Source organism: Lissotriton helveticus, chromosome 4_1 (genome assembly GCF_964261635.1).
Source record: "Lissotriton helveticus chromosome 4_1, aLisHel1.1, whole genome shotgun sequence".
Lineage (NCBI taxonomy): Eukaryota > Metazoa > Chordata > Amphibia > Caudata > Salamandridae > Lissotriton > Lissotriton helveticus.
The window spans coordinates 1,363,218,177-1,363,244,312 of NC_136063.1; the positions used below are offsets into that span (position 1 = coordinate 1,363,218,177).

Genomic DNA, 26,136 nt, shown 5'->3' on the forward strand with positions numbered 1-26,136 from the left:
GATAACTGTGTTCATAATTGTGGATGTGGTAATAATTGTGTTGGTGATTCTGGTGATGTTAGTAAGGGGGTGGTGTTGGTGATCATTGCAGTGGTAATGGGGATGGAGGTAATGGTGGTGGTAATGCTGATGACGGTAAGGTAAGTTCAAGTTCAAGTTCAAGGATTTATATAGCGCACTACTCACCCAGAGGGTCTCAAGGCGCTTGGGGAGGGGGATTATTATTTATCGAATAGCCAGGTTTTGAGTTCTTTTCTGAAGGGGATGTGGTTCTGTGTAAGGCGGAGGTGAGTGGGGAGTGAGTTCCAGGTCTTGGCCGCCAAGTAGGAGAAGGATCTACCTCCCATGGTGGATCTTTGGATACGCGGAACTGCGGCGAGGCCTAGGTTGGAGGATCTTAGTTGGCGGGTGTGTGTGTAGAAGGATAGTCGAGTGTTGAGGCATTCGGGTCCTAGTTTGTAGAGGGCCTTGTGTGCGTGGGTGAGGAGACGGAATGTTATTCTCTTGTTGACGGGAAGCCAATGGAGGTCTTTCAGGTGGCCGGTGATGTGATCTTGGCGAGGGATGTCCAGAATGAGTCTCGCTGAAGCGTTTTGGATGCGTTGGAGTTTTTTCTGTAATTTGGCTGTGATTCCGGCGTAGAGGGTGTTTCCGTAGTCTAGTCGACTCGTAACCAGTGCGTGGGTTACAGTCTTACTTGTTTCGGTGGGGATCCAATGGAAGATTTTTTTGAGCATACGAAGTACGTTGAAGCAGGAGGATGAGACTGCGTTGACTTGTTTGTTCATCAAGAGTGAGGAGTCTAGGATGAAGCCAAGGTTACGTGCATGGTCTGTGGGTATGGGTGCTGAGCCCAGATCCGCAGGCCACCATGAGTCGTCCCAGGCAGAGGGGGATGATCCTAGGATGAGCACTTCCGTTTTGTCTGAGTTGAGTTTTAGGCGGCTGTTTTTCATCCAGACGGCTACTTCTTTCATGCCTTCGTGAAGATTGGTTTTGGCGGTGTTGAGGTCTTTGGTAAGGGAAAGGATCAGCTGGGTGTCGTCAGCGTAGGATATGATGTTAAGGTTGTGTTGACGCGCGATGGAAGCGAGTGGACTCATGTAAACGTTGAAGAGGGTGGGACTGAGTGATGATCCTTGTGGTACACCGCAGATGACTTCTGTTGCCTCTGATCTGAATGGGGGAAGTCGGACTTTCTGAGTTCTCCCCGCTAGGAACGAGGTGATCCAGTCCAAGGCTTTTCCTTGTATGCCGATGTTGTTGAGACGTTGTATGAGGATGCTGTGGCATACCGTGTCGAAGGCGGCGGAGAGGTCGAGTAGAATGAGGGCCACTGTTTCTCCGTTGTCCAGTAGTTTTCGGATGTCGTCTGTTGCAGCGATGAGGGCGGTTTCGGTGCTGTGTTTGGCTCGAAAGCCGGACTGTGAGGGATCGAGGGAGTTGTTGGATTCGAGGAAGGCGGCGAGTTGGCTGTTGACAGCTTTCTCAATGACTTTGGCCGGGAATGGGAGGAGGGATATGGGGCGGTAGTTTTTAAGTTCGGAGGGGTCTGCAGTTGGTTTTTTCAGGAGGGCGCTGACTTCGGCATGTTTCCAGCTTTCTGGGAAGGTAGCAGAGTTGAAGGAGCAGTTGATGACATCATGGAGATGGGGTGCGATGATAGAATCAGCTTTGTTGAAGATGTGGTGGGGGCATGGGTCGGTTGGCGAGCCAGAATGGATGGAGTTCATCAGGCGGATGGTGTCTTCAGTGGAAATTGGGTTCCAGGTGCTGAGGTTGTTAGAGAGCGGTTTGGGTTCTGAGGGGGGTGGAGAGTATTGTTCGTTGGAGCTGTTTTCGAAACTTTTATGAATGTCTGCAATTTTGTTGTAGAAGAAGGAGGATAACGAGTCGCAGAGGTTTTGGGAGGGAGTGATGTCGTTTGAGGCTGCGGTGGGGTTGGTGAATTCTTTGACGATGTTGAATAGTTCCTTGCTGTTATGGGCGTTGTTGTCGAGTCGATTCTTGAATGCAGATTTCTTGGTGGATCTAATCAGCTGGTGGTGCTTGCGGGTGGCTGCCTTGAGGGTGGACATGTTGCTGGTGGTTGGGTTTTTTCTCCATGTTTTCTCGAGAGTACGGCATAGCTTTTTGGATTTCTTGAGGTCATCGTTGAACCAAGGGGCCTTTTTGCTGTCTTGTTTGGTGCGATGGATTTTCAAGGGTGCTAATTCGTCAGCGCTGTGAGTGATGCATTGTTTGAGTTTGATGGCCGCTTCGTTTGGGTCCGATGAGAGGGCGGGTGGGTTTTGGTTGAGCGATGTGAGGAGTTGGTCGGTGGTGATTTTGTTCCATTTCCTTCTGGGAATAGGTTGTGGGGGGTTGTGGGTCAAGGTGGTTTTGTAGCTGAAGTGAACACAACTGTGGTCCGTCCAATGGAGGGCTGTGGTGTGATCAAAGGAGATATGTTTGCTGGAGGAGAAGATTGGGTCGAGCGTATGTCCGGCTAAGTGGGTGGGGGTGTCGACAAGTTGTTTGAGGCCGAGATTGGCCAGGTTGTCAAGAAGGGTGGTGGTGTTGCTGTCGTTCTTCTTTTCCAGGTGGAAGTTGAGGTCGCCTAGTAGGATGTAGTTCTCAGATGCGAAGGCATGTGGACTAATGAAGTCAGTGATGTCTTCGCTGAATTGTTTACGGGTTCCTGGAGGTCTGTAGATGAGGGTGCCTCTAAGTGTGGTTCTAGGGTCGGTGTGGATCTGGAAGTGGAGGTGTTCGGCGGTTGTGAGGTTATCGTCTGAGTTGGTCGTGATTTTGATGGTGTTCTTATGGACGATGGCGATGCCTCCTCCTGTTTGGATGGTGCGGTCTTTTCGGATGATTTTGTAGTTGTCCGGGATGGCTATGGCGATGTCGGGTGTTGATGACGCGTTCATCCATGTTCCGGTAAGGAAGGCGATGTCCGGTGATGTAGTGTTCAGTAGATCCCAGAGTTCAGTGGTGTGTCTGTGGATCGAGCGGGTGTTTAGCAGAATGCACTTCAGGTGATAAGAGTCGGATCTGTTTTTGGGGTTAGTGGATGTGGCCTGGGTCTTGATGCTGGTATATTTGCAGGAATGGCAGGCGAAGGGACCGTGGGTACGTCCCGGGCCGGCTTCGTAGCATCGCGGTGTGCGTCCGGGGTTAAGGGCTAGGATGGTGGCGGCGGCATATGTTATGCGGGTGGATTGGGGTTTGCGTGGACCAGGGGGTCTGGCGCTGGGCGCGGTCCAGGCGCGGACGGGCGTAGACGGGCTTACCTTTGGCGCATCTTCGGCGCGCATGGGGCGCGACCGCTGCGCGTGAACGCTGCGCGTAGGTCCATCTGTCATAAATGGATAAAGGAGGGGGGCGGGGCGAGGGAGGGTCAGCTGGGAGGCGGGGGCGGGGTAGGATGGCCAGTAGGAGCTGGAGGGAGCGGGGGTGGGGCTCCGGGGGAGCAGTGGCGGCGTGGACAGGCTCAAGGCACAACAACAAGGCTGGGAGGTCGTGGGCACGATCGCTGGCACTGTCAGGGGCACACAATGCGGTAGCAGGCGCAAATTAGCTGGCACACAGTTGCAGTAAAATTAAAATTAAAGTTAAAGTCACTGGCACACAATCACAATTTAAATTAAAATCAATGCGGTCGCAGGCACAATGCAGGCAACGATACCAGGCACAGTGGCAGGGTGCAAGATGGCATGGCAGGAAGGCAGGGCAGGATGCAGGTCGCTGGCACCAAATGGCTGGGGCGAGCTGCGAGAGGAGCGACCAGTTCTGACTGGAGTCAGGCTGGACACAGGTAAACATCCTTTACCACACATGTGTTACAACGAATGCTATTACCCCACATTTTTAACTCCACGAAATCTTTTACAATGCAGGGCTTTACACCGCAAACAATTAGAACGCATTCCCCATTACAACGCCCGTGGAGATAGAATAGTAAATCATGTTGTAATGGGGAATGCGTTGTAATGGATTGTGTTGTAAAGCCCTGCGTTGGCTAAAAGATTTTGCAGAGTAAAAAATGCGGTATAATGTCACATGTTGTAAACGCCTGCGGACTAAAGTGTCCTATTCTGATGGTAATGGTGGTAGTGGCAGTAATGGTGGTAAAGGTAGTAATGTTGCTGATACTGGTGGTGGTAATAATGGAGGTAGTAATGTTGGTGATAAGAGTGGTGGTGGTTTTACTGGCACTTGTCATGTTATAGGTGATGGTGGTAATGTCGGTGGTTGTGGTAATGGTGGGAATGATGTTGGTGCCAGTAATAGGGGAGGTGCTAATGTTGATAATGGTGGGAGTAGCGTGGCACTGGTGTTGATAATGTTGGTAATGAAAGCGGTGATAATAATTGTGGTGATGATAGCTGTGGTAGTAGGGGTGATCATGATTGTGGTGATAGTGGTAATGGTAGTGAAAATGGAGGTAGCAATGGTGATAATGATGATGGTGGTACTAATAATGGTGGGGGTGGTAAGGTTGGAGTAGTGATCATGCTGATAGTCGTAATGGTAAGAGTAATGGTAATGGTACTAGTGGTATTAATGGTAATGGTAGTAGTGTTGGTGGTAGTAATGGCAATAGTGGTGATTGTAATGGCAGTAAAAGTGCAATGGTGGTAATGGTGGGGGTGTTGGTACTAGTTGTGTTATTGGTGATAATAGTGGTTCTGATAACTGTGGCTGTGTTTTGGAGGTGGTGGGGCAATGTCAGTGGGGGTGTTAATGGGTGTTGTTGAGAATATTGCAGTGCTGGTGGTGGTAATGGTGATGGTAGTAAAAGTGGTGGTGATAATGGCAATGGTGGTGGTGGTAATGGCAGCAATGGTGGTGTTGCTAGTAATGGTTATCATAGCAATGTTGTAATGGTGGCGGTGGTAATGGTTATGGTGGTGGTAATGATGGTAGTGCTTGTGGTACTACTTGTAGTGGTAAGGGTGGTGGTCATGGATGTGTTGGTAATAGTAGTGATGACGGAAACAATGAGAATGGTGGCTGGGCTAACCCTCACCCAGGTCCACTACTTAGTAGATTTAATTTTATAACCTTAGAGGAGACTATGGCAGAACTTGTAAGATGCAAATCAGGTTCCCCTCTGGGCCCTTGCTCTCGTGCCAATTTAAAATGTGCTGCTCCAGTGGTGAATCCCATTATAAATAGACTGATGGACCTGGCGCTGGTTGCTTCAAATGGGAAGCAAGCATTGTTGCTTCCCCTGTTAAAGAAACCGTCGGCTGATCTGGAGGTCCCAAGCAACTTTAGACCAATCAAAACTCCTTCCTTCAGTTGCTGAACTCTTGGAGAAAAATGTTAATAGGCAGATATCTCTGAACCCGATCATCTGCTGCATGATTCCCAATTGAGATTTTGTGCTCGATACAGTATAGAGTCGGCCCTGCTCAAAGTTTTAGAGTTCATAAAAGAAAATCTGGATCTGAATTCACATGTTATGGTAATGATACTTGATATGTTCTTGGTATTCACTATGGTCTTTCATGCTATTCTTCTTGACAGACTCAAAAGGATTGAAATCAGAATCTAGGCTCTGCAATAGTTAAAATCTTTAATCATTGATCCCTCTCAGGCTGCCTTATACCTCTTCATCCAAACGTCTTGAGAGTGGAGTGCCCCAGGGCTCGACGCTTAGCTCCACCCATTTTAATGTCTATGTGTTGCACATCCCTCACCCCTGGTGGAGCTCCGCCCCAGGCACCCCGGTCCATCACGGCAAGTGCCAATTGAACGGAGGGCGCCGAAGGGGTTAGAGTGGACACACTTACGCGCAGCGGACGCACGCAGCGGGTGTGCCGATGGCACGCAAAAGTCAACCCCGTCAACCCCGTCTGCCACGACCCCTACACAAATAAAGACAGAACATGAGAGGATAAGTTACTCTAAGCAGGAGCTACTCTTACTGAGACTTAAGCCCTGCTGCTCCACACTGCAGCCGTCGATGAAAGTTAAACGCTGCCCAAAATGAATAGAATCGCAAAACCTAGATATTATCTTCATCACCAAGACTTGGACTGATGAAGCCTCAGATACTGATCTAGTACTAGCCATTCCTGAGGGATTTACAATCATCAGAGCAGATAGAAAAGGGAAACGGGGGAGTGGCTTGGCTATCATTGCCAGAAAGGATTTAAAGGTGAAAGGCTCAGACCAAGGCAGCAATCCGGACTGCGAAACTCTATCTTTGCAAATTAACATTACGAATAACTATACATTTAATGGCCTTTTGATATACAGGCCACCAAAAGCCAAAACTCCTCTGACACAACTACTTAGCCCGTTCTGGAATCCAGTGTAAGGAGTTCAGATTTTACCATCCTAGGTGACTTTAACCTGCACCTAGAGTAGAGTGCAGATGCAGGCACGGCTACCCTGATAGATGCATTCACCAATTTAGCCTCGGAACAGATTGTTAAAAAGGATACACACAAAGCGGGGCGTACTCTCGACGGAATCTTTACGTCCAATAAGAACATTGAGATAATTGAAATCCTACCGGTTCTGTGGTCAGACCACAAGGTAATACCCTTCTCCATAAAGGTGAAAAAGAATGTAGTTCCCCCCACCCCACCACCCAGACCCACGTCATATTTAGACTGGTCTAGACTAGACTCCCTTAAACTAAAAGAACAACTCTCATCTACCATTCCTGACCTGATACCAGAGAGTAACGGCGCCACATCTCAAATTTCAAACTGGATAACTTCTGCCATTAGAATAGCAGTACAGCTAAAAAAAACTACCTTTAGGAAAAAAAAGCCATCCCAACCATGGTTCTCCGACTCACTCAAGGCTCAAAAACGATATTGTAGAAAATTGGAAAGGAAATGGAGAGTCAATTACGACCATGAGATGAAAACTGAATACAAAACCTCACTGAACGTATATAAAAAATTAGTTTTACAGAAAAAAGTATCTACTTCATTCAGAAAGGAGGCTAAAAACTCTAGTAAAGAACTGTAAAAATTATCCAAAATAGATACCGATAAACAGGCTTCGATCAGCTCTGATTTCTGTAACATCTTAGGTAAATTTTTTATAGATAAAGTGACCTCGGTATATGAGTCATTCAAATCTACTGACATGCAGCCCCTTACATTTGCAAAACCCGAACTCAGTGAAGAAATTTCTCCAACAAAACTGATTCCACTGTTTCAATTTTTGCCACCCTCACTAGAACAGGTATCTCAGGCAGTTATGAACACTAAATCGGGTGCACTTGTGGACCCATGCCCACCTAAAGTACTGTACCTATTCTCTGTGTTCCTAATCAAGCAATTGGTCAGGCTTATGTCCCAAATAGTGAACTCAGGTCACTTCCCTGAACTGTGGAAATCCACATCAGTCCTACCACTACTAAAGAAACCCAACTTATATCCACAAGAACCTGGGAACTACAAGCTTATTGCAAGGATACCTTTAGGTGCTAAGGTTCTGGAGAGATTGCTGAACAAACAACTGGTCCAATATCTCACAGAGACGAACGTCTTAGACCACTCTCAGTACGGCTTCCGAGAGGGACACGGAACTGAAACAGCCCTGCTTAAGGCAGAAGACCTCAGGAGTGTAATGGATGGCGAAGGGAGGGCCGTCTTGATCCTGTTGGATCTTTTGGCAGCCTTTGGCACGGTCAGCCATGATACACTCCTGGGTCGACTCGCAGAGGTCGGCGTACATCCAGATGCAAGAAAACTGCTGGCATCGTATCTGCGCATTAGGACTTTTACAGTCGAGCTGGGAGAAGCAAAATCCAAACCTTTCAGCTCCCCCTGTGGGGTTCCTCAGGGAATATCGTTAAGCCCCACTCTCTTTAATTTGTACGTAGCCCCTCTGGCAGGAATTATTAGGACCTGTGGTTTCCTTCCAGTCTCGTACGCAGGCGACACCCAAATAGTGGTCTCAATCACAAACGACTCCTCAGATACAGCAGAGAAATTCAAAAACTGTATGCTGCAGGTCAGCCAGTGGATGCAGAGAAACTGCCTGAAATTGAATGGGGACAAAAGTGAGGTCATGATACTAGGAACAAGTAACGAATTCTGGACCCCGGAATGGTGGCCAGCTAATCTCAGCAACTGCCCATCCCCAGTTAACAAAGTGAAACATTTGGGCATGACACTTGATAATAGATTAACTTTTGACGCCCAGACTAACAAACTAATATCCACCATGTGGTATATCCTGAACATGATTAGGAAGCTCCTGTCATACATTCCCATTGACTCCCGCAAAACGGTAGTCATGACGCTGGCTCTGTCGAGGTTAGACTATGGGAATGCCCTGTACGCCGGGATGCAAGCCCAGCACTTAGCTAAACTACAACGCCTGCAAAATTCAGCAGCAAGGCTGGTACTGAACATTCCCAGTTCTGAACCCATTTCTCATCACCTAGGTGCCCTACATTGGCTCCCCATGGTAAAAAGAATCAAATTTAAATCTGTTTGTCTAGCATACAAAGCCTTTCATGGCTCTGGCTCTCAGTTCTTAAGAACGCACCTCAAATTTTATGAGCCACCCAGGAAATTGCGTTCCAGTCAGGCAAAATTGATCCAGATCCCCCGTTTCAAACAGGTTAGGTGGGAAGAAGTAGCTTCCTGCTACACGCAGCTAAAGACTGAAACCTGCTTCCATTTGCAATCAAAAACAACACCTCCCTGCTTTCCTTCAGGAAATTGGTAAAAACATGGTTGTTCACATCTGGTTAGCCGGTTTCTCACGGCCGCACCAGTCTCTCTGTACCTCCAGCGCCAAGACGCCCATGGGCATATGTGCGCTTTACAGAACCATAAATCAAATCAAATCACTGGCAAAATTAGTTGACTCACGGGGTGTGTGGGTTGTATCCTACACAGATGACACCCAACTCCTTTTGAATTTTTATGAAAACACGTCAATTACCTTGAGTTCCTTTAAGCTTTGCCTTAAGGCAGTAGTTGATGAATGAATGCAAGCTGCTTAAAAGTTAACTCAGATAAAACTGAGATTCTTTTCTTCGGCATGAAGGACTCTCTGAATCAAGCATCTGGTAGCCGTCAGAACTGGATGCCCCCTCTCCCTGCACCTATTGTAAGAAATCTTAGAGTGAAATTTGATATAAATCTTACTTTTGAGCCCCAAATCAAGGCAATATCTGCCATCTATTTTTCTATTCTTCTGGCTCTAAGAAGGATGCTTCATCTCATTGCTGATGACTTTCGGAATACAATAGTTCATGCTGGTTACATCCGGGTTGGACTATGCCAACAGCTTGTACTTGGGGTTGCCTCCATCTCTAACCCCGCTGCATTTCTAACCCTGCGACTTCAAACTATTCAAACCTCCACTGCTCGATTTACTCTCCATATTCCTCCTTGTGTTTCGGTGTCTGGCCACCTACAACACCTTCATTGACTCTCAGTCAGTAAGAGGATCTAATTCAAGGCACTCATCTTTGACTTTAGGGTCTGTACCCACAATTGTCCTCTTTATCTTAGGAGCTGATTTAAGCCCTACTGCCAGGTGAGATCACTGAGAACAAACAACCTCAAACTGTTCCAACTCCTTTGCATTTAAAAGGCCAGAAGAGGAGGCATATCATTCATTTTCATGGCCTTCAAGTTGTAGAATGCTCTTCCTCTTGGCTTATGAAGCAGCCCCCGGAAGCTGTCTTCAGAAAGAGCTTCAAAACCCTGCTTTTTGATTCCAGCCTAGAAGGCATCTAGCCTCTCTGCTAATAGGTTTTTCTTGGTTATGACCATTCCTTTTAGCACTGGAACACCTTCTCAGAGGCATCTGTGTGCTCCACAAATTGACTTCTATTGTATTTATTGCAATGTATATGTTAGTTATACCTCACAGGTCAGATAGCCTAATATGGATGGGCGTCTGCAGGGGCGAATTATCACTTGCCCTTAACAAAATTTCAAAATCATGCTGCTCTTTGGAAAGGGTTGGTGTATGAATGACTTTAAAATTATCCCTCCCCCTGAAAAAAAATCTGCAGATGCCATGCTAGTATGTGATTGATTTAGCCCCAACCTTACTGACATTTGATCTATAGGAACACCCACCTATTTTACCCACAGTGGACTTTAAAATGAATTACATTTGTAAACATCCTCAAACCCTATAAGGTGTTTACCTTTGTTCACCCCATAGCTATGAATTTGCCATGTATTGTTTGAAACAAATAATTGGGTTTATGCCAACACATCCCCTGTAAAAAAAATGTCAACTTCGCCACGACACGACTGGGGTATCTTTCCAAGCTTCAGGAATTGCACTCTAAATTTTCCACAAAGAAGCGCGCTATAAACAAATTCATCTAGGTGTACACAGCATATCACTGAGCTTTACACTGTATACCAAAAGCTTTCCACAAAGACCACAAAATAAATATATACTCATCCAACCATACGCAACAATGGGATAGCCTCCTACCCACCCGCCTAGAAGAGCACTTCTGAGTCAAGACAATGGCATGAATGGCTATATAAATATTACAACACAATACAAGGTCATATTCTGTCGTAATCAGTATTATTTTGAACTTTTATATATTTACAGAGTGCGAACATGTTACCCTGTGGCCACTTTAGAGCACTAGGCAGTGATAGAAATGATCAATACAAAAAGCCTGAACTTTGCCAACGATGCCAATAGATTCTAATGAAGGCGTCTCCAACCTTTTGTCTAATAAGAGCCACTTATGTTAAATGAAAATCATTGCGAGCCTCTAATATTATTAGAGTTGTGATAGTGACCACATAAGACAAGATTGCATTAGTGTCCACCATATGCAATATTAACAGCAGTGATCAACCCAGTGCATCAGGCAGGATTGCCGGCAGTAGTGTAAAGAAAGGCTTTATCAATTTGGAATACCTCGACATAGGAAATACATGCCAGCCACAGCTGCAGTGCCCCGTCACGAAAGTAATAATATTAGCTATAAGTCTCCCCACACGATGTGTCACTCAAAACTCAGCCTTAAATATATTTTGAAAATTCATTCATTTTTTTTCTCCAAAAATTAGCTTATGAGTTCTGAAAATACACACATGTTCATGTTGAATACACAATCAATTTTAGCACATATATATTTATTCAACAAAGCAAAAGGTTACAGGAGAGCTGCTTACAGGTAGCAGGAGAGCTATAGGGCCAGACAGGCCGTAGCAGGTACCAGGCTTTTTCCCAGTAGGCCGGAAGGGTGGGGGGCCAGTTTTGGAGCAGTGGCAACCGTTTTTTTGTTACTGGGGGCCGTTTTTGCAGCAGTAAAAAATTAACAAAAGCAGCAACAGTGTTTCCCACCAGCATCCCTCCCCATGCTCCCCCCCCTCTCACCCCCCCAGGTCAGGCCCTACTTAATTGCCAGGGCTGGTTTGTTTTCTCCATCGGGCCCTGTAGAGCTACCAGTAGCTCAGAGCTACTCCTTGGAGAAGCCTGTTCTAATGAATAACGACTGCCAAACAAAATAGAGGAAATTGTAGGACCCATCTGGTACCAATGTTCAGTTGTTTTGGTAAAGTAAAAGAAGGACGTCTCACACAGAATTTGTCGAAAATGACTCAAGTGTTTGAAGGAATGAGCGAAAAATGACCAGCCAGCAATGTAAGCCCTCAGGAAGGATCCAATCTCGGCGCCTTCAAATGACTTCAATGAGGTGTTTAGCGTCCAGGCTGCAGGCCGCGCGCACGACCAGTAACTCCTAACAGAAGGAGCTTGTTTCAAATGTAAGGAACGGTCATCTCTGCGTCATGCTCTGGTGTAAACCCGGGCTGACGTTGGCAGGACCGCTCGAGATTCCACACCGACGTGAAATGAAAGGAAACTCGTGAAAGACTTGAAATAGGCGATAGCTGTTTTGCAGGGTGGCTTTGGGTCAGGCCAGGATGACGATGGTAATGCCCTCTGTGCCCAGAAGGATGGAATACCATGAATTGTGCACCTCCTTGGCATATTTATTTTCAAAACAACTCAAGGATTCTACAAAACAGAGTAATTTCTGAACTGCGCGGTTTTTCTGAACAGAATACAATTTCATATAGTCTTGTGCGAAGATGTTGCGCTCTGTGACGACAGGAACCAGTGTTATATCGAAGAGCTTTATTGTAGAAACAACCCCCAGCACCACACACTGCGGATGTCCACCACCAGGTCGCAATGGCTCACCCAGCCCGCTGGAATCTCCACACCAAACCTGGCATGAGCCCATGGGTGAACAGCAGGGCCGGAATGGCCGTTGCGGGCACCGGGCAATCCCCCAGTGGGCCGCAAGGGTGGGGCCTGTTTGGACCCCTGGGGGCAGTTTTTGTTACAGGGCCGTTTTTGCAGCATAGCTGCAAAATTGGCCCTGTAACAAAAACGGCCGAAAACCGGCCCCGGCAAAGAGCAAGGTCGCACTCCCCACCTCACCCCCGTGAATAATGGGATATATTTCATTGATGGGGTCTGATTGGCATCAAATGGACAATGAAAGCAAAGCTTGAATTATCTATGATGCCAATCAGAATCCCAAGATGAAAACATCACCATTATTCAGTGTTTCCTATTTGTAATTTTATGTTATGTACGGCCAAATAATTCTGCCTTCGCTTTCAACAGCTATGCAGAAGTACAGGAGTGAAGATGAGCTGTACACAACATAGACTAGCCTCCTTCAGCCCCTGAACCTTGTTAAGCCTTGTGTTTTACCACCAACCATCGCCATTCTCTGCCCATCAGGCCCTCCTACACCAAAACAAAGAATACCTGCCATCTTGCCACCCTCTCATGTCATCTTCAGCAATAATTAACGGTATAAAAGTGGAACATTCTCTCACATGGAAGAAGCTGGCACAGCTTGAAGTAGAGTGAGTTTCCAAAACTATCTCTTCTACACCAGCAAGTATCTGGGCAGCTTCACTTCTCTGTTGCTTCTTCTCACAGTCAAGCTTACATCCATTTATTCTTTCAAATAGAAAGCACACCTTGTCACAGATTTAGGAATTTATTTCAATCTGTCATACTTCTTGCCTCTCTCCAACTCACAACTCACAACTCACAACTTTCATTCCTTTTCACCACCACCACTCTATTTATGTTCCAAATCCTCGAGTCTTCAGTCTTCGTGTCTTTGGTAAACAGTTTGATGAATCTTATTGGTTTAGAAGACTTAGACCATGATCTCTGCATCAAGAACGTTTGATCTTGATCAAAACTCCCATGCACACAACTGTTCTTTTGGCTGTTTTCTTGTCATTTTACCACAACTTTCTTTCTCACATTTTGCTTATCTCTTTGTTCCTCCAGTCATCACCAACATATTTTTCTGCAGCCCTATTGTTCAGCCAGCCCAAAAAAAACAGGTCTCCTACCTCTGAACAATTTGAGCGGTATCTTACCAGTTGTGGAATGCGGAGTAAGTCTATACACATCAATTCTCATAGATACTTTTTCTTGCCAATTCTTCCCACTGGTTTCCACAATTATTTTGACTTCCTTTAACACTCTGTTGAATCTCTCAGCTATCTAATTGGCATTAAGATAGGAGTGGGGACAACATTGTATGTACAATTATTCTCTCTTTCTAAATAAAATGCATCTGACTCAACATAAGCTGAATTCCATTATCTCTCCACATTGTATTGGGTTCCCTGTCTTGTAAACACATCCCTTAAAAATGTAGCTATATGCCTAGTTTCAATGCCATTTGTAATTCATATTTTAGACTACCCAGAATACAACTCAATCAAAACTAACACATAGCTTTGACTGCCTTGACTGTGTAATAGAATCAAGATGCCCAGCTCTACATCTGCCCAAGGTTGCTTCTGTAGTCTTCACTCTACCATGTGCTGCATGCATGATTTGTGAATTGTATCGCTGTGCAAACATTCTACATAATCCCTAACTGCCCTTTAAGATTGAATGCCCATGCCCTGCCACCAATAGCTCAATTTCACTCTCTTTTTAACCTTAGTTATAGTCTGGTGCTCTTGATGAGCCGGATTTATCAATTCACATAAGGAGAAATCAATTTTGTGCCCCTGGAAACTAGCCCCTCTTCTTCCACAAGATCATCCTTATCGCTCCAAAATTTCCTACACTGCTCACTGCAATCTACTGTACTTTTCCAACCATCCATAATAAATTCTAACACTTCTTGTAGACCCACATCATCTTCTACCTTTCCTTTCCACTTATCCTCACTCAGTCTTTCTGAAATTTCAGACAGGGTGTACTTTTTCAACTAATCTCCTTCTTCATCAATCTCCCCTACTTTTTCATTAGAAACAAGCCTTGATAACCAGTCATCTATACAGTTATTGGCTGCCGGGATATATTCAACATGGTAGTTAAACTCTTTGAACCAAATAACCCAAATAACCCATTTGGTCACCCTACCGGAAACAACATCTTTGCCCTTCTTAGTAAATCCCTTCTCAAGTGGTTTGTCGTCAGTGTTTACTTTAAAGAACATTATGTTTCCTCAAAGTCCAGGGAATCCCTAGAGCTTCTTTTTCTATATCCAGCTATTTCAGGTCTGGTGCCTTCAAACAATGCAATACAAATATGATGATTCTCTCTGATTCTCCAACAATACTGCTGCCAACCCTTTTAGGCTCACTTCGGTAATCAAAGATCAAAGCTTTCTAGATTAAGAGTGCATGCCAAACTTTCTTTTAAGGTCACAAATTCATCCTCATTCCCATGTAAACTCTACTCCCTTCTTCGAAAGACTCTTCATGCTCCTAGCTTTATCTGCAAAACCTGGTACAAATGTATTATAATATTCATTCATACCAGGAAATGTCATCAACTCTTTTTCATTCTCCAGTGAGGATAGTTTTGCAAGTAAGAATCTTCAGGAAGCCAGGTTGTAGGTTCCAAGTTATATCTTTATTTGTAGTTAGGTTACAAGAAGGTTAAGGGAGAGCGAAGATGGTAGCTAGGTTATAAAGTATGCCCCACCAGGAGCTGTTCCCTTGAGCTCAGCCAGGAGTCAACTGTCACATATCAGTCACAGTACATTCAATGACATCAATGAACATTCTAGGTGTTCCTAGGCTGAACAATAAAGGAAGACAGGGTGGAAAGAAGGAAGAGAAGGAAAGACCTTTTAACAGCTAGCTCTAAAATTGTCTTCACCAACACTCTTTAGGCCTAATGCCCTCACCTGTAATCTTATGACCCACTTTTTACAGTTGATCCATTTTCCATTAGTCAACTCAACACTTCTCGTAGTCTTTCCTTATGTTCTTTCTCCTTGCATCCTTAAATTAAAAGGTTATCCTGATATATTGTCACGTCAGCGACCCCTTTTGTTACCCACTCTATGGTCCTCTGAAACACCTTCACTGTCAATATTTGGCCAAATGGCGTTCTATCATACCTAAAAATTCCAAACAATGAGAGAAGACCATCAGATCTTTTGATTTTCCATGCAGCTTTATCTGTTGGCATGACGCATGAAGTCCAATGTGGTGAAAATGTTTGCACCTCTAAGCAATAACAGCATTTCAGAAATGTTAGGCATAGGATATTTATCCATCAATTCACCCGTATTCAGTCCTCTGAGATTGATGTGCAATCTAGGTCTCATTTGTTTTGTGAATAGCAACTACTGGCTCCAACCATTCAGTGGCTTCAACTTCCTTAATGATACATTTTCTCACTAATGTTTCTAATTTGTCACTCATGACATGTCTTACAGTTTTTGGGTGTCTGTGTTTTCTTTCCTCAAGTGAATTTGGTGAAAATAACTCTTAAACACCCCAATGTCTCTTGGAAGACCTCAGGAAGATCTCTTTGTAACTTTTGAGTGACTACCTTCTCATTTCCCATACTGTTTACCTTCATCATATCTTTTAAAATTATTAGAGGAGAGGAGTGTTGTTGGACCCAACATAAGTCCTAGATATTTCTGGTGCAACTAGCACAAAATGCTGTCTCCCTTAGTAGACACATATACTTTCCCCGAGGTGTATCTTCCTTTGTATTCTACTATTCCTAAAAAATACCCGTCTAACAGTTCATCATCATAGGCAAGTGTCTTGATATTAGTTTTATAAGAGCTTCACAGTCCTTTTTAAACCATGTATGTAAAATCTTTGGACATCAAAGTTATATTTGTCCCTTAATGAAATAACATGTGAACTTCAGCTTTTTTACACTTTTACCAAAACAATAGAACTCTCTTTCCATTCACTATTTATCTGCAAAACTATCTCTCCACATTTCAATTCCATAGGAGAGGTTTTGTTCCCTATTTCTATCTGACCTTTCCCTTGAAGGTCTTGCTTCTACAATTCTTGAAATGGTGCCTTTTCTTTTCTTGTTGGGCAATATTGGCGCATCTAATACACTTTAATTGAAACTCTCTCACTTCACCTTGGTATACCATTTTCTGCTTAATATTCAGCACTCTCTCCACATGTATGCTGTCTTTCTTAATCTTTTCAATGTGGGCATTGGGTGTTCTTTTTTTTAGCCAATACCTCATCTAAATTGGGATCATTATTCTGCAACATTTCATCTTTGACCTTTTCTATGTTGCAACCAAGCATAAATTGATCCCCAATTCTCTCCTCAAGTGAAACTCCAAATGTATATGAAGATACTAATTTGTGTAGATCTGTTACATAGCTTTCAATAGACTCTACCTTTCTGTACTTTCTTCCCAAAGCAGTGCCTCTCAATGAAAGTGCTCACCTGGGAAGGATAGCACTCCAGGATTGATCCTGGAGCTTTCATTAGATATTAGATATTTTAGGAAGATGATGATAGATGTTCTGACCCTCTGGTCCCAAGTAGTATACCAATAACGTTTTTGTTCGCCACTCAGTGTTGGTTCACAGACTCTGGTATAATGCACAAAAGCCTTTTTCACTCAGCCCGTTTTATTCTTGGGTCTCCGGCAAAGTAAAAATATTGAGTTGCTGTGATATTCCGTATGACTAATTACACAATACAACCATCTGTAATAAAAAGATCTCGATTAATTCCCAATGCTTTTCAGTCCTCTAACTAACATTCTCTTCACCCTGAGAGTCACTCTAATTAGGTCATGCAGACTGTGTACATATTTGTGACCAAACTGTGAGTGTGATCAGAGAACAATGATGTCCATTAAGTGAGATGGTCAGCACAAAAGAATAGTTATCACTTTTCACTCACTGATGCCCGAATTGGCACCGAAGGCTCCCTCACCAATGCCCAAATTGGTATCCGAGACTCAATCCACCAGTAGTCGGAATATCACCCGATATATACCTTGAAAGGAAACTTTTGTGAGAGAAGCCTTCCTAAAGTCAATCCTCCTCACATACTTTCAATACTATGCTACTTGAGAATCCTTCGTGAAAAAACATTTACTACACTAATTTCTTCTCTTGTAACAGTACCACTTACTTATTCAACTTGTACAGAATTCCCAAATGTGAGCCTCTTGAAATGTGTCCTATAAGCTGTACTGATACTGCACTCCCTGATCCAATAATCTGACTGGAACAATTCTCAAATGCCCTCCATACTATACATGTGTATGTCTTTATTTTGCTCCTTCAGTGTCATTTTGGCAACAGCCTTTTGCTGCGCAGTTACTGAATGAGACCTCTGAGATGGTAGCACACTGTAACACATGCCATTTTATCTGTGAGTTGCCTTGGAAACCCTTTGTCTGTTTACCATGAGGACACGCTGGGGCATGCTCCAACTTGAGCATGCTCCCTCGCAATGGATGAAGAGGAGGAGCTCTGTAAGCTTTTCCCGTGACAGATAGTGTGTGCAATCATAGAATGTCTTATGTGGGAACCCCAATATTTTGCCTTGGACTAACTAAGGGTAACATCAACAGATAAAATGCCCTAGTTATAAAAACTTCATCAGGATCAAGGTCATTTATGTTGTCAGCGAAGTCAGAAACTGCTAACCAGTCAGGGCCAGACAGGCCTTTTATTCCACTGGGCATTTTCCCTGTGGGCTGGAAACTTTGGAGGCCGCTTTTGAAATCCCATGGCTGCACCTTCAATTTCCCCAGCTCTGCAAGGTTAATTGTAACAGGCACGGGGAGGATTCATGAGAGACACAAAGAAAGGAAGTGAGGGTCGGGGAAGGTTGAGAGAAAGTGATCAGCGAGGGAGAAGAGAGAGAAGATAGAAGGAGAGAGAGAGAGAGAATGTATGAATGGAAAGAGAGTGATTACATAAGGATACAAAGCGAGCAGACTGGTTTGAGCATTTTTGCCAGGATAGCATTTTTGCCAGGATTGCTTTTGGTTTCCAGTCATGCTCTGTAAGAGGTCAGACACCACAGCACTTAGGAGCAGATTTATCAGCAAGTTGTAATGCCTTTGAGCCAAGCAAGGGGACAAAAGGGCGACACAACTACTAAGTCAGATTTATCAAGCCACACAAGGCCACCTAGCATTGCTTGATAAATCTAGAGTACTGCACCTCAATGGGTGGATCGTGGATGTTCCCACATATCCACCCATAGATTTTGGCACATTCCCAGATTTACCATTAGTGGTAGACCTGGGAATGCGTCAAATTGCTATACCTCCCCAGGTGAGACGTAACACGGAGACATTTCTTTATTTCTCCTTTATTGTTCCTCTTTCTATGTGTGCTGTATTCTGCAGCACACATAGAAAGAGGAAAATGCCTCAGAGGATTGTTCTTGTGCAGGAAGGTGTCCCTTCCTGCACAAAACAATCCTGTCTGCAAATCAGGCACCCTTGCACCACGGCACAAGGATGCCTGCATTGGAGCTATGCAGCACACTGCAGTACAAGGAAAGGGCAGGAATACGATGTATCATGATTAAATACGGTGCATTCATGCCCGTTCCCTTTCACACAGTGCTGCACCCAACAGCAACGTGGCTTGCTGCGCTGCATGAAATAATCATAAATATGCCACTTAGTTTATATGTTGTAATGCAGGATGGCACTTAAGATAAAACGTAGATTCACTCTCAATCCATTAGAACAGCAATCCACAGATGCTTGCCAGTTATAGTTTATTTGTGGATGAGTTGGAGGCTGAAATCCACATGAGTCACAAGCATGTAGAAGTGAACTTAAGAAGTGCAGGTTTTGTATTGTGTGTGGGGGAAGGCAGGCAGCAGCTTGTTTCCACTGTAGAAAAGTGGGTTATTCCATCACTTGAACAAAGCAGGCACAGCTTGAAGTGGTTTACGACCAGCAAAATGCCCCAGCCACTGCATCGCCTTCAGGAATACTTTTCACTAAATGCTTTATTCAAATTATACCCCTCACAGGTTCCATTAGATCAAAAACTACTGTTAGTGTTCTGATGCTTGCATCACTGATGCCCACATACAGAATACCACATTAACTCACCTAAAAAGAAACTTAACTGGTGTCTTGCTCCCGCCCATCACCAATCTTTGCATATATCACCGCCTTTCCACCCAAATAAAAAGTAACTGTCACCCAATCACCCCACCCTTAACAATACCTAGTCTCCTGCCACCCACCTTCAACATGATCTGTGCCTTCCTTTCTCCCCCCCCCTCTCTGCCCAAAGCTGCTGAAAGCCAGTGGTGCACTGGCAGACTCACAGAGAGCCCTGTCACAGTGGGAAGCATAGCAGTGAGTTACCAGATTTAGAATCTGGTATTTTACTGTTGCTTAGTGAGCGCCACTCATAACATATAGAAACTCTGCACATCAAAGTAGGCATTACTTTTACCAGTTAGGTGATAATGCCCAATCCAAAAGGGAATAAAACAATAACCCCTCTCAGCATAGGCAGGCAAAACAGGGCGAAGCCCACCATTTACCCACCCACTCCTGACATTTCTGCCCCTAGGGGTAGACAAATACCTTCAACATCTTAGGTTTGGGTACCTGAAATCGCCCTACATGCTGCCATTTCTCAGGAATAAAGCAATTAACCCCTTCCCAACAGCCAACAACTTGACCAGAAAGTGACTTGCTTTACTATGGCCTGCATGCTCCCAGTGAATGAGATATAGAATTATAGATGGGTAACAGTGAGAGACATTTAATTGGCAATGAGAGCAATGGTGAAAAACATCCCCGTAATTCACTTTAGACTCACCTATAATTTTATGTTATATATGGCCTTCAAAATCATCTGCCCCTGCCTTCAACTGCTACACAGGGCAGAAGAGTAAAGCGGGAGCCATACATAACATGGCATCTCCTCTAAGACCTAAATGTGAAACAAAACTCACCTGCCATCCTTAACCAGCCCCTGTTAGCTTTCCTGCCTTCGTTCCCACTCCTGTAGCTGTGTTTTTAAGTTGAGCTTGGAGGCAGCGCGCATGCGCTGTTGCTTTGGCGGCAATCTATTGTATCTGAGAACTCTACAAACAAGCATTTACAATGCAACGGTCTCACCTTTGCAAACGTTAGAGCTCTTGGCATTGTAAATGACAACATTTTTATTTATGTGTTGGTTTTAAAAACAGATAAATAAATGGCATTTACAATGCCAATAGCTTAATCTCTCGCAAATGCAAGACCTATTGCCAGCATTGTCTAGTGCCATGGGTTACGTCAACGTTAAAATTGGGGCACGCTGAATTATACAGGCGCTGATTCCGCTATGCAAAAAAATATACTCACGTAGTGAGCACAGTGTAATTAGCAGGTGCATAATCTTCTCAAAGGCTAGGGCAGTTTTGCTGTGATAGAGAAAACATGCTTCTAGGCTCTGTGACGATTTATAAAGATGCGAAATACTAAATTAGCACCTCTTCGGAACGGCTTGTAAACCCATTTTTTGCCAGCATACTTAAAATGTGATGTATACACCATTACCTGGCATCATTTTTTCCAAGCAATGCTCCCAAAGATCACAGAGGGAGAAAGATTCCCGTGGGGGAACCCCGTGAACCCTCGAGGAATGAGCCAGGTCCCTTTCCATTATGCCCTCTGTGGAAAAAGTTGCATCTTTTATCCAGCGCCGGGTATGTCCGCAGGCTGCTTTCTTGTCCTGCATTGTGTGTAGAACACAAATAATTAAACAATCTGCATGTAACGTGTACCACCGTACACGTAAGTAGTGCATATAAAATGTCTTCTGACCTTCGCGTTCTTGCAACAATAACTATAAAAACAAATACATATTGGTCATAAAGTTAAGAGCAAGTGGGCTTTTGAGTGAAACTTCCTTTTGTGGTGCTTGCGATATCGGTTACTCCCCACTGTTCTCGTTTTGTACACAAACGTAATTTGATATACCCTTACCACGTGAGAGTGGAGTCACCAGCAAGGAAATGCTACACCAGGCATGCACATTCATAAAATTTTATTGCTTGTGTGATAGAGCTGCAGACCACTTGTGTAGCGTCACTTCTCCTCACAAAGGGTTTGTACTGTAATGGGAAGTGACATACCCCCCTGATCGAGGAGGCTGCGGGGGGCTTGTGTTACGCCACTGAGTGAACAACTACTTCTCATTGGTGTTAATATTATTAATAGCCATCCTGCGTGCAGACAGGCGCTTCAAAGCCAAGCTGGGTGAGTAGGTGTGAAATGGATACACTATCTCCTGCCCCTTATCCGCCCGAGGGCAGGAACTACTCTCAGACGCGGGAGAGCTGGCAATGACCCGCGGACATATGAAGTTCACCCATCAAACCTCTACACACACTGGCGGAAGCATCCTCTTCCATTGCGGGGGCCCACGGCACAGTGCATGCCAGGGGTAGCCCAGAGCGGCTCCAGTTACTCAACCCCCTCCCCCACCCCTTTGTGGGCAGCTGTAACCTAAACTGACGCAGTGATGCTGGTTGGTGGAATTAATTTGTCGCCGCTCGCAGCCATGCGAGACAAAACATTTGTAAGCCAAGCTGTGAGTGAATGAAAGCACCACCCGAGGTCCTCATTGTGACTTCTTAACTCTTTAGGCAGACCGCTCCAGCCCCTAGCACACTCGAAAGCCTGGCTTGTTACAGTGCTGGCCCCCTCTGGTAGTCCTGATCCGTTTTAAATAGACCTTCCGGTTTCGTGGTATGTTTGTTTATTTAAACATTTCCGTGTACTATGTATCCATGTTTATTTGTGCTCATCTTATAGGTGTTTATCCATACTTATTTTGTGATATGTAAAAACTGAAGTTAGAGCTGGTATAGTTGTGCATTTATTTATCTGATAAATACGCACTCATCCTGAGATGTGTGTCCTGTATGTGCACTAACATAATAGTACAAACCCATGAGCACATCTCCACTTATGTAAGGAAACCGCCTTACTTTTGAAGTTATAATGCTGCCGATGTCCTGGGCAAATGTAAAGGTTAGTCACTCCAAAGACCACTATTAGTTTTTCCAGTTTTCAAAAATATGCACAAAGAGGGAAGTACATTGTATGCTCTCTGCATAAGAGTAAGTAAAATGGAAAACTGAGAACCCTCCTCCTAAGCTCTCATGATACACGGTCAAAAGATGAAGCTTGTGACCAAAACCCAGTTACTCTGCTGTAAGCCCCATCCTTTTCAGTCTGGGGGTGGGGGGGCGTGTTTTTGACTGAGGACGTCACTGAGAGAAAGAAAGTAAAAAAACACGCCCCTCAATCCAAAAAAGACAGGGCTTACAGGCAAAGAAGAACGTCACTGGGACCTCTTCTCCAATGGCTGGCCGCCGTTTAGAAGGCCAGCCAATGGAGAAGAGGGGCGGGGTTTACCCTCGCTACTGAGAGACATTAAGTCTCGCTGGCGAGACTGCGCATGTGCGCAGCCTACGCCAGTCTCGACCTAAAAAGGACTTTAGCCAGCCTGTCACTTTCTATTTGTAGCACCATTATCACTCTTATTTGCTTTCTTCTAATTCAGCAGCCCGTGTGATGCCGTCACTTCCTTGTCTGTGTGTGGAGCCCGGCCAAAGTAGAGATTAATTTAAATTAATTAGTCTCCATACGCCACAATTGAGGTACTATTTACTTTTTTTGCATTTTTAAATAGCGCCACATAGACCTATACGAAATTTATGTGACTCTTTATTTGAGAACTAGTTACCTTGCACAACTTCACATTCATTTTAATGGCAGGAGAGACTAAGTGATTTGCCCAGAACCACAGGTTGTTGAGGTGACGCCAAGACTCAAACTTGGCTCCTTACTTCCAAAGTTTGTGTTCTGTCTGCCTACACTGCCCTTAGCGCTGCTTCCTTCCTAATGGTGTCCATGCTTGTTTTTATGAAGTTGTGGGTCTTTTCTTTAAGTGCACTACAGCCCACACTTGTGGAGGCCACATCAGCATCCTGTGCATGATGATGTAACATTATGACGTATTTTCCTGTGCCGGGGCCCAGGAGTGTAGGCTGCAACTTGTGACTCGTGGCGTGGCAGGGGTCGCAGCGGCGCAGTGGATCGGATCTAGCAGCTGTCTCGTGGAGCGGATCGCGGTTTCGTGGCGCTAGTCCCTGGCGGGTTCCCCTCCCTGACGGAGGTAGGGTGTCGGGGGCTTGGGCAGGTCTCGGGCAGCCTCCGTTGTTCATTCGTCAGTAGGAGCGCCGGGGGCGCTCGGGGCTGCCCGGGAGCTGCCCTGAAGGTCTCGGCCCGCTTTGTCTGTGTGCGAGGGGGCCGGCGGGGAGGGCATAGGGGGCGCGCCCACCAGACTAGCAGCAACGGCTCTCGCCAAGGCTGACTCTCGACCCGCGGCCGCTCGCGGGGTGGCGGGTGAATTTGAAAGTTCTCGCGCTTTTGGTTAACTCGGCCCAGCATAGCGGGGGCGGGTCAATGTCAATATTCAGCGTGTCTCCAGGAGGGTTTTAGATCTTTTGGTGGCACATTACTGCCAGATTGCAGCAGCACGGGGTTTTGTGGCGCAGCCACTTGCATGGTAGCGGGTGAAATTAAACGTTCCTGTGCTTTTAGTTACCTGTATGTCAGCCCAGCATAGGGCACGTTTAGCCAGGAGAGTTTTACATCTTTTGGGGGCGCAGACGCGAGGGAGCACGCATTTTAAGCATATTACTGGCAGGTTGCAGCAGCACAGTTGGCCTACACGGAGATTAAAAGTTACTCCTCTTCCTACGGTGCACTACAGAAGCAGCAGTCCTGTGGGTAATAATAACAGGCGATTGATTGTTGGTTCCCTGTCCCGGTATAGCACGCATAGCGGGTAGCAAGAGGAATTGATTTGGTTATAGTTACCCGGGGGAGAATGCCTGCCATGGGTTATACCAAGAAGCGCAAGGGCGGGGACCCGGACCTCAAACAGCTCTTGAAGCTAATGTTGGCAAAATTGGGACAAGATGAGAGTAGTAGCAAGGAGGAGCAGGGGGAAAGAGAAGGGGAATTTATGCCAGATGGGGGATGAGATCCAGAGCCGGGCCCAGACACGGAGAGAGTAGATCGCCCGCGCAGATCCAAGGTACCTCCCAGAGCAGCGTTCCCCCATTAGAAATAGGCCCAGAACACAGCCAGGGAAGGGAAAAGGGAAGTAACCCAAAGTTCCCAAGCATACAAAGGACAATAAGAAGGGACAAGGGAGCACTGAACCAGAGCGAACAGAGACTCCCGTAGCACCCCCACCGCTAGAGCGGGTGCAACCAGTTCAAAAGATAGGGGAGCGTGACGAGGTGGGGACAATATTAGCTGAAATCAGGGGCGTTTTAAAGGCCCTGGCGCCTGCGCCTAGTACGGTGTGTCCAGCTGAGTCAGCGGAACCACAAGTTATTACACAAGCGCTACAGAAGGAGCAGGGGGGGGGTACTCTCTGAATCGGCTGGGACATCTGGGAATAGTATCCTTTCGGCTACAGGCCAACTTAAGGAACAGCCAGGGGGAGACGCAAATCCCACAACCAGCATATTCGCATCAGTGGCGACATTGCTTGCGCAGTTAGCAGCCCCAGGAGCACCAAGCAAGGCTGACAGCGCACCAGTGGCACCATGGGTGCCTCAGTCGGCCACCGAATCTGCCCTCCAGGAGATTAGCAGACAGGTGGCAATCTTAGGGAAAGCGCAGGACAAAGCAGTGAGTGTGGCACCTCCAGTGGTGGGTCAAGCGGCCCCCGCAAAAGTGGAGACTTCAACAGGGACTGTAAAAGGTAAGGCAATAGAAAGTGCGAACAAGCCCGCAGATGGCAAATCCACAGCAATTGGGAGCCAGGACACAGCGTTATCTAAGCGCAGTAAATTGGCTGCGCATGTGTCACAGGACATGAGAGAAAAGATCTGGAAGGGGGAATTTATAGATATCTATTCCTTAATCAGACCAAAAAGACGGGAAGTTGAGACCAAAGACAAAGAGGGCAAGGGAGGATCCTTCAGAGATAGGATACCTAGGGTGGAGAAATCTATCACAAATTGGCAGTTTGGTTTCAATGTTTTCTCCACGGTGATGTTAGAAAAGAAGCCTGAGTTGGCTATACCACTGTTATGTTATGCTAACATGATTCTGAAGGCCCATACGACATTCGGGGGGACTGCATGGATAGACTATGACAGGGATTTCAGATGGGCAAAAGTAGCGGACCCCGACTTGGAGTGGGATCAAACTGAAATCTATGTGTGGTTGGAGAGTATAAACCATAAGGCACCAATGAAGCAGCCCTTTCGGACTTCACAGGGAGGGGCAGGTGAGAAAAAAGGGACATGCTGGGCGTTCAATAGAAAAGTGTGCACGTGGCCACCAGGGGCATGTAAATTTAAACATGCATGTGCGTTCTGCTGTCATCCCTCCCACCCTGAGTTTAAGTGTAACAAAAAATCAAAAGACAGAGGTAGGGATCACAAGCCACCACAGCAATAGGCTACCCACCCCAGTAAAAATAGGGAAGCTGCTTTTCTGGCTGAATCAGCATGCTGACAGGAACGCAGCCAGAAATATTTTCCAGGGGTTTGCCATGGGTTTTCACATTCCAGCGCAGGGGGTGCCCCCGGTGGCACATTGCAACAATCTAGTGTCAGCACGCATGCATGCCTCAGTTGTATCTCAGAAAGTCAGTAAGGAAAGGGCGCTGGGGTGGATAGCAGGCCCATTCTCTGCCCCCCGTTGCCTGGTTATGTTTGTTCACTGCTTGGAGTGGTCCCCAAAAAGGAGCCAGGCGAGTTCAGGATGATTCATAACTTGTCAGTTCCGAAGGGAGTCTCAGTGAATGACGCCATAGATCCGTCGCTGTGCTCTGTAACTTATTCCTCTTTTGACGTGGCTCTACA

The 26,136-nt window shown here is 45.6% G+C and overlaps 1 protein-coding gene across 1 annotated transcript; it reads left to right on the plus strand.

The window, feature by feature from the left end:
• The first annotated feature begins 2,886 nt into the window (after window positions 1-2,886).
• On the plus strand, window positions 2,887-25,729 carry LOC144828153 (uncharacterized). Its single transcript, XM_078686261.1, has 2 exons — window positions 2,887-2,922; window positions 24,818-25,729. The coding sequence occupies exons 1-2, from the start codon at window positions 2,887-2,889 to the stop codon at window positions 25,727-25,729; spliced, it is 948 nt and encodes a 315-aa protein (XP_078542387.1).
• Window positions 25,730-26,136: the final 407 nt, after the last annotated feature.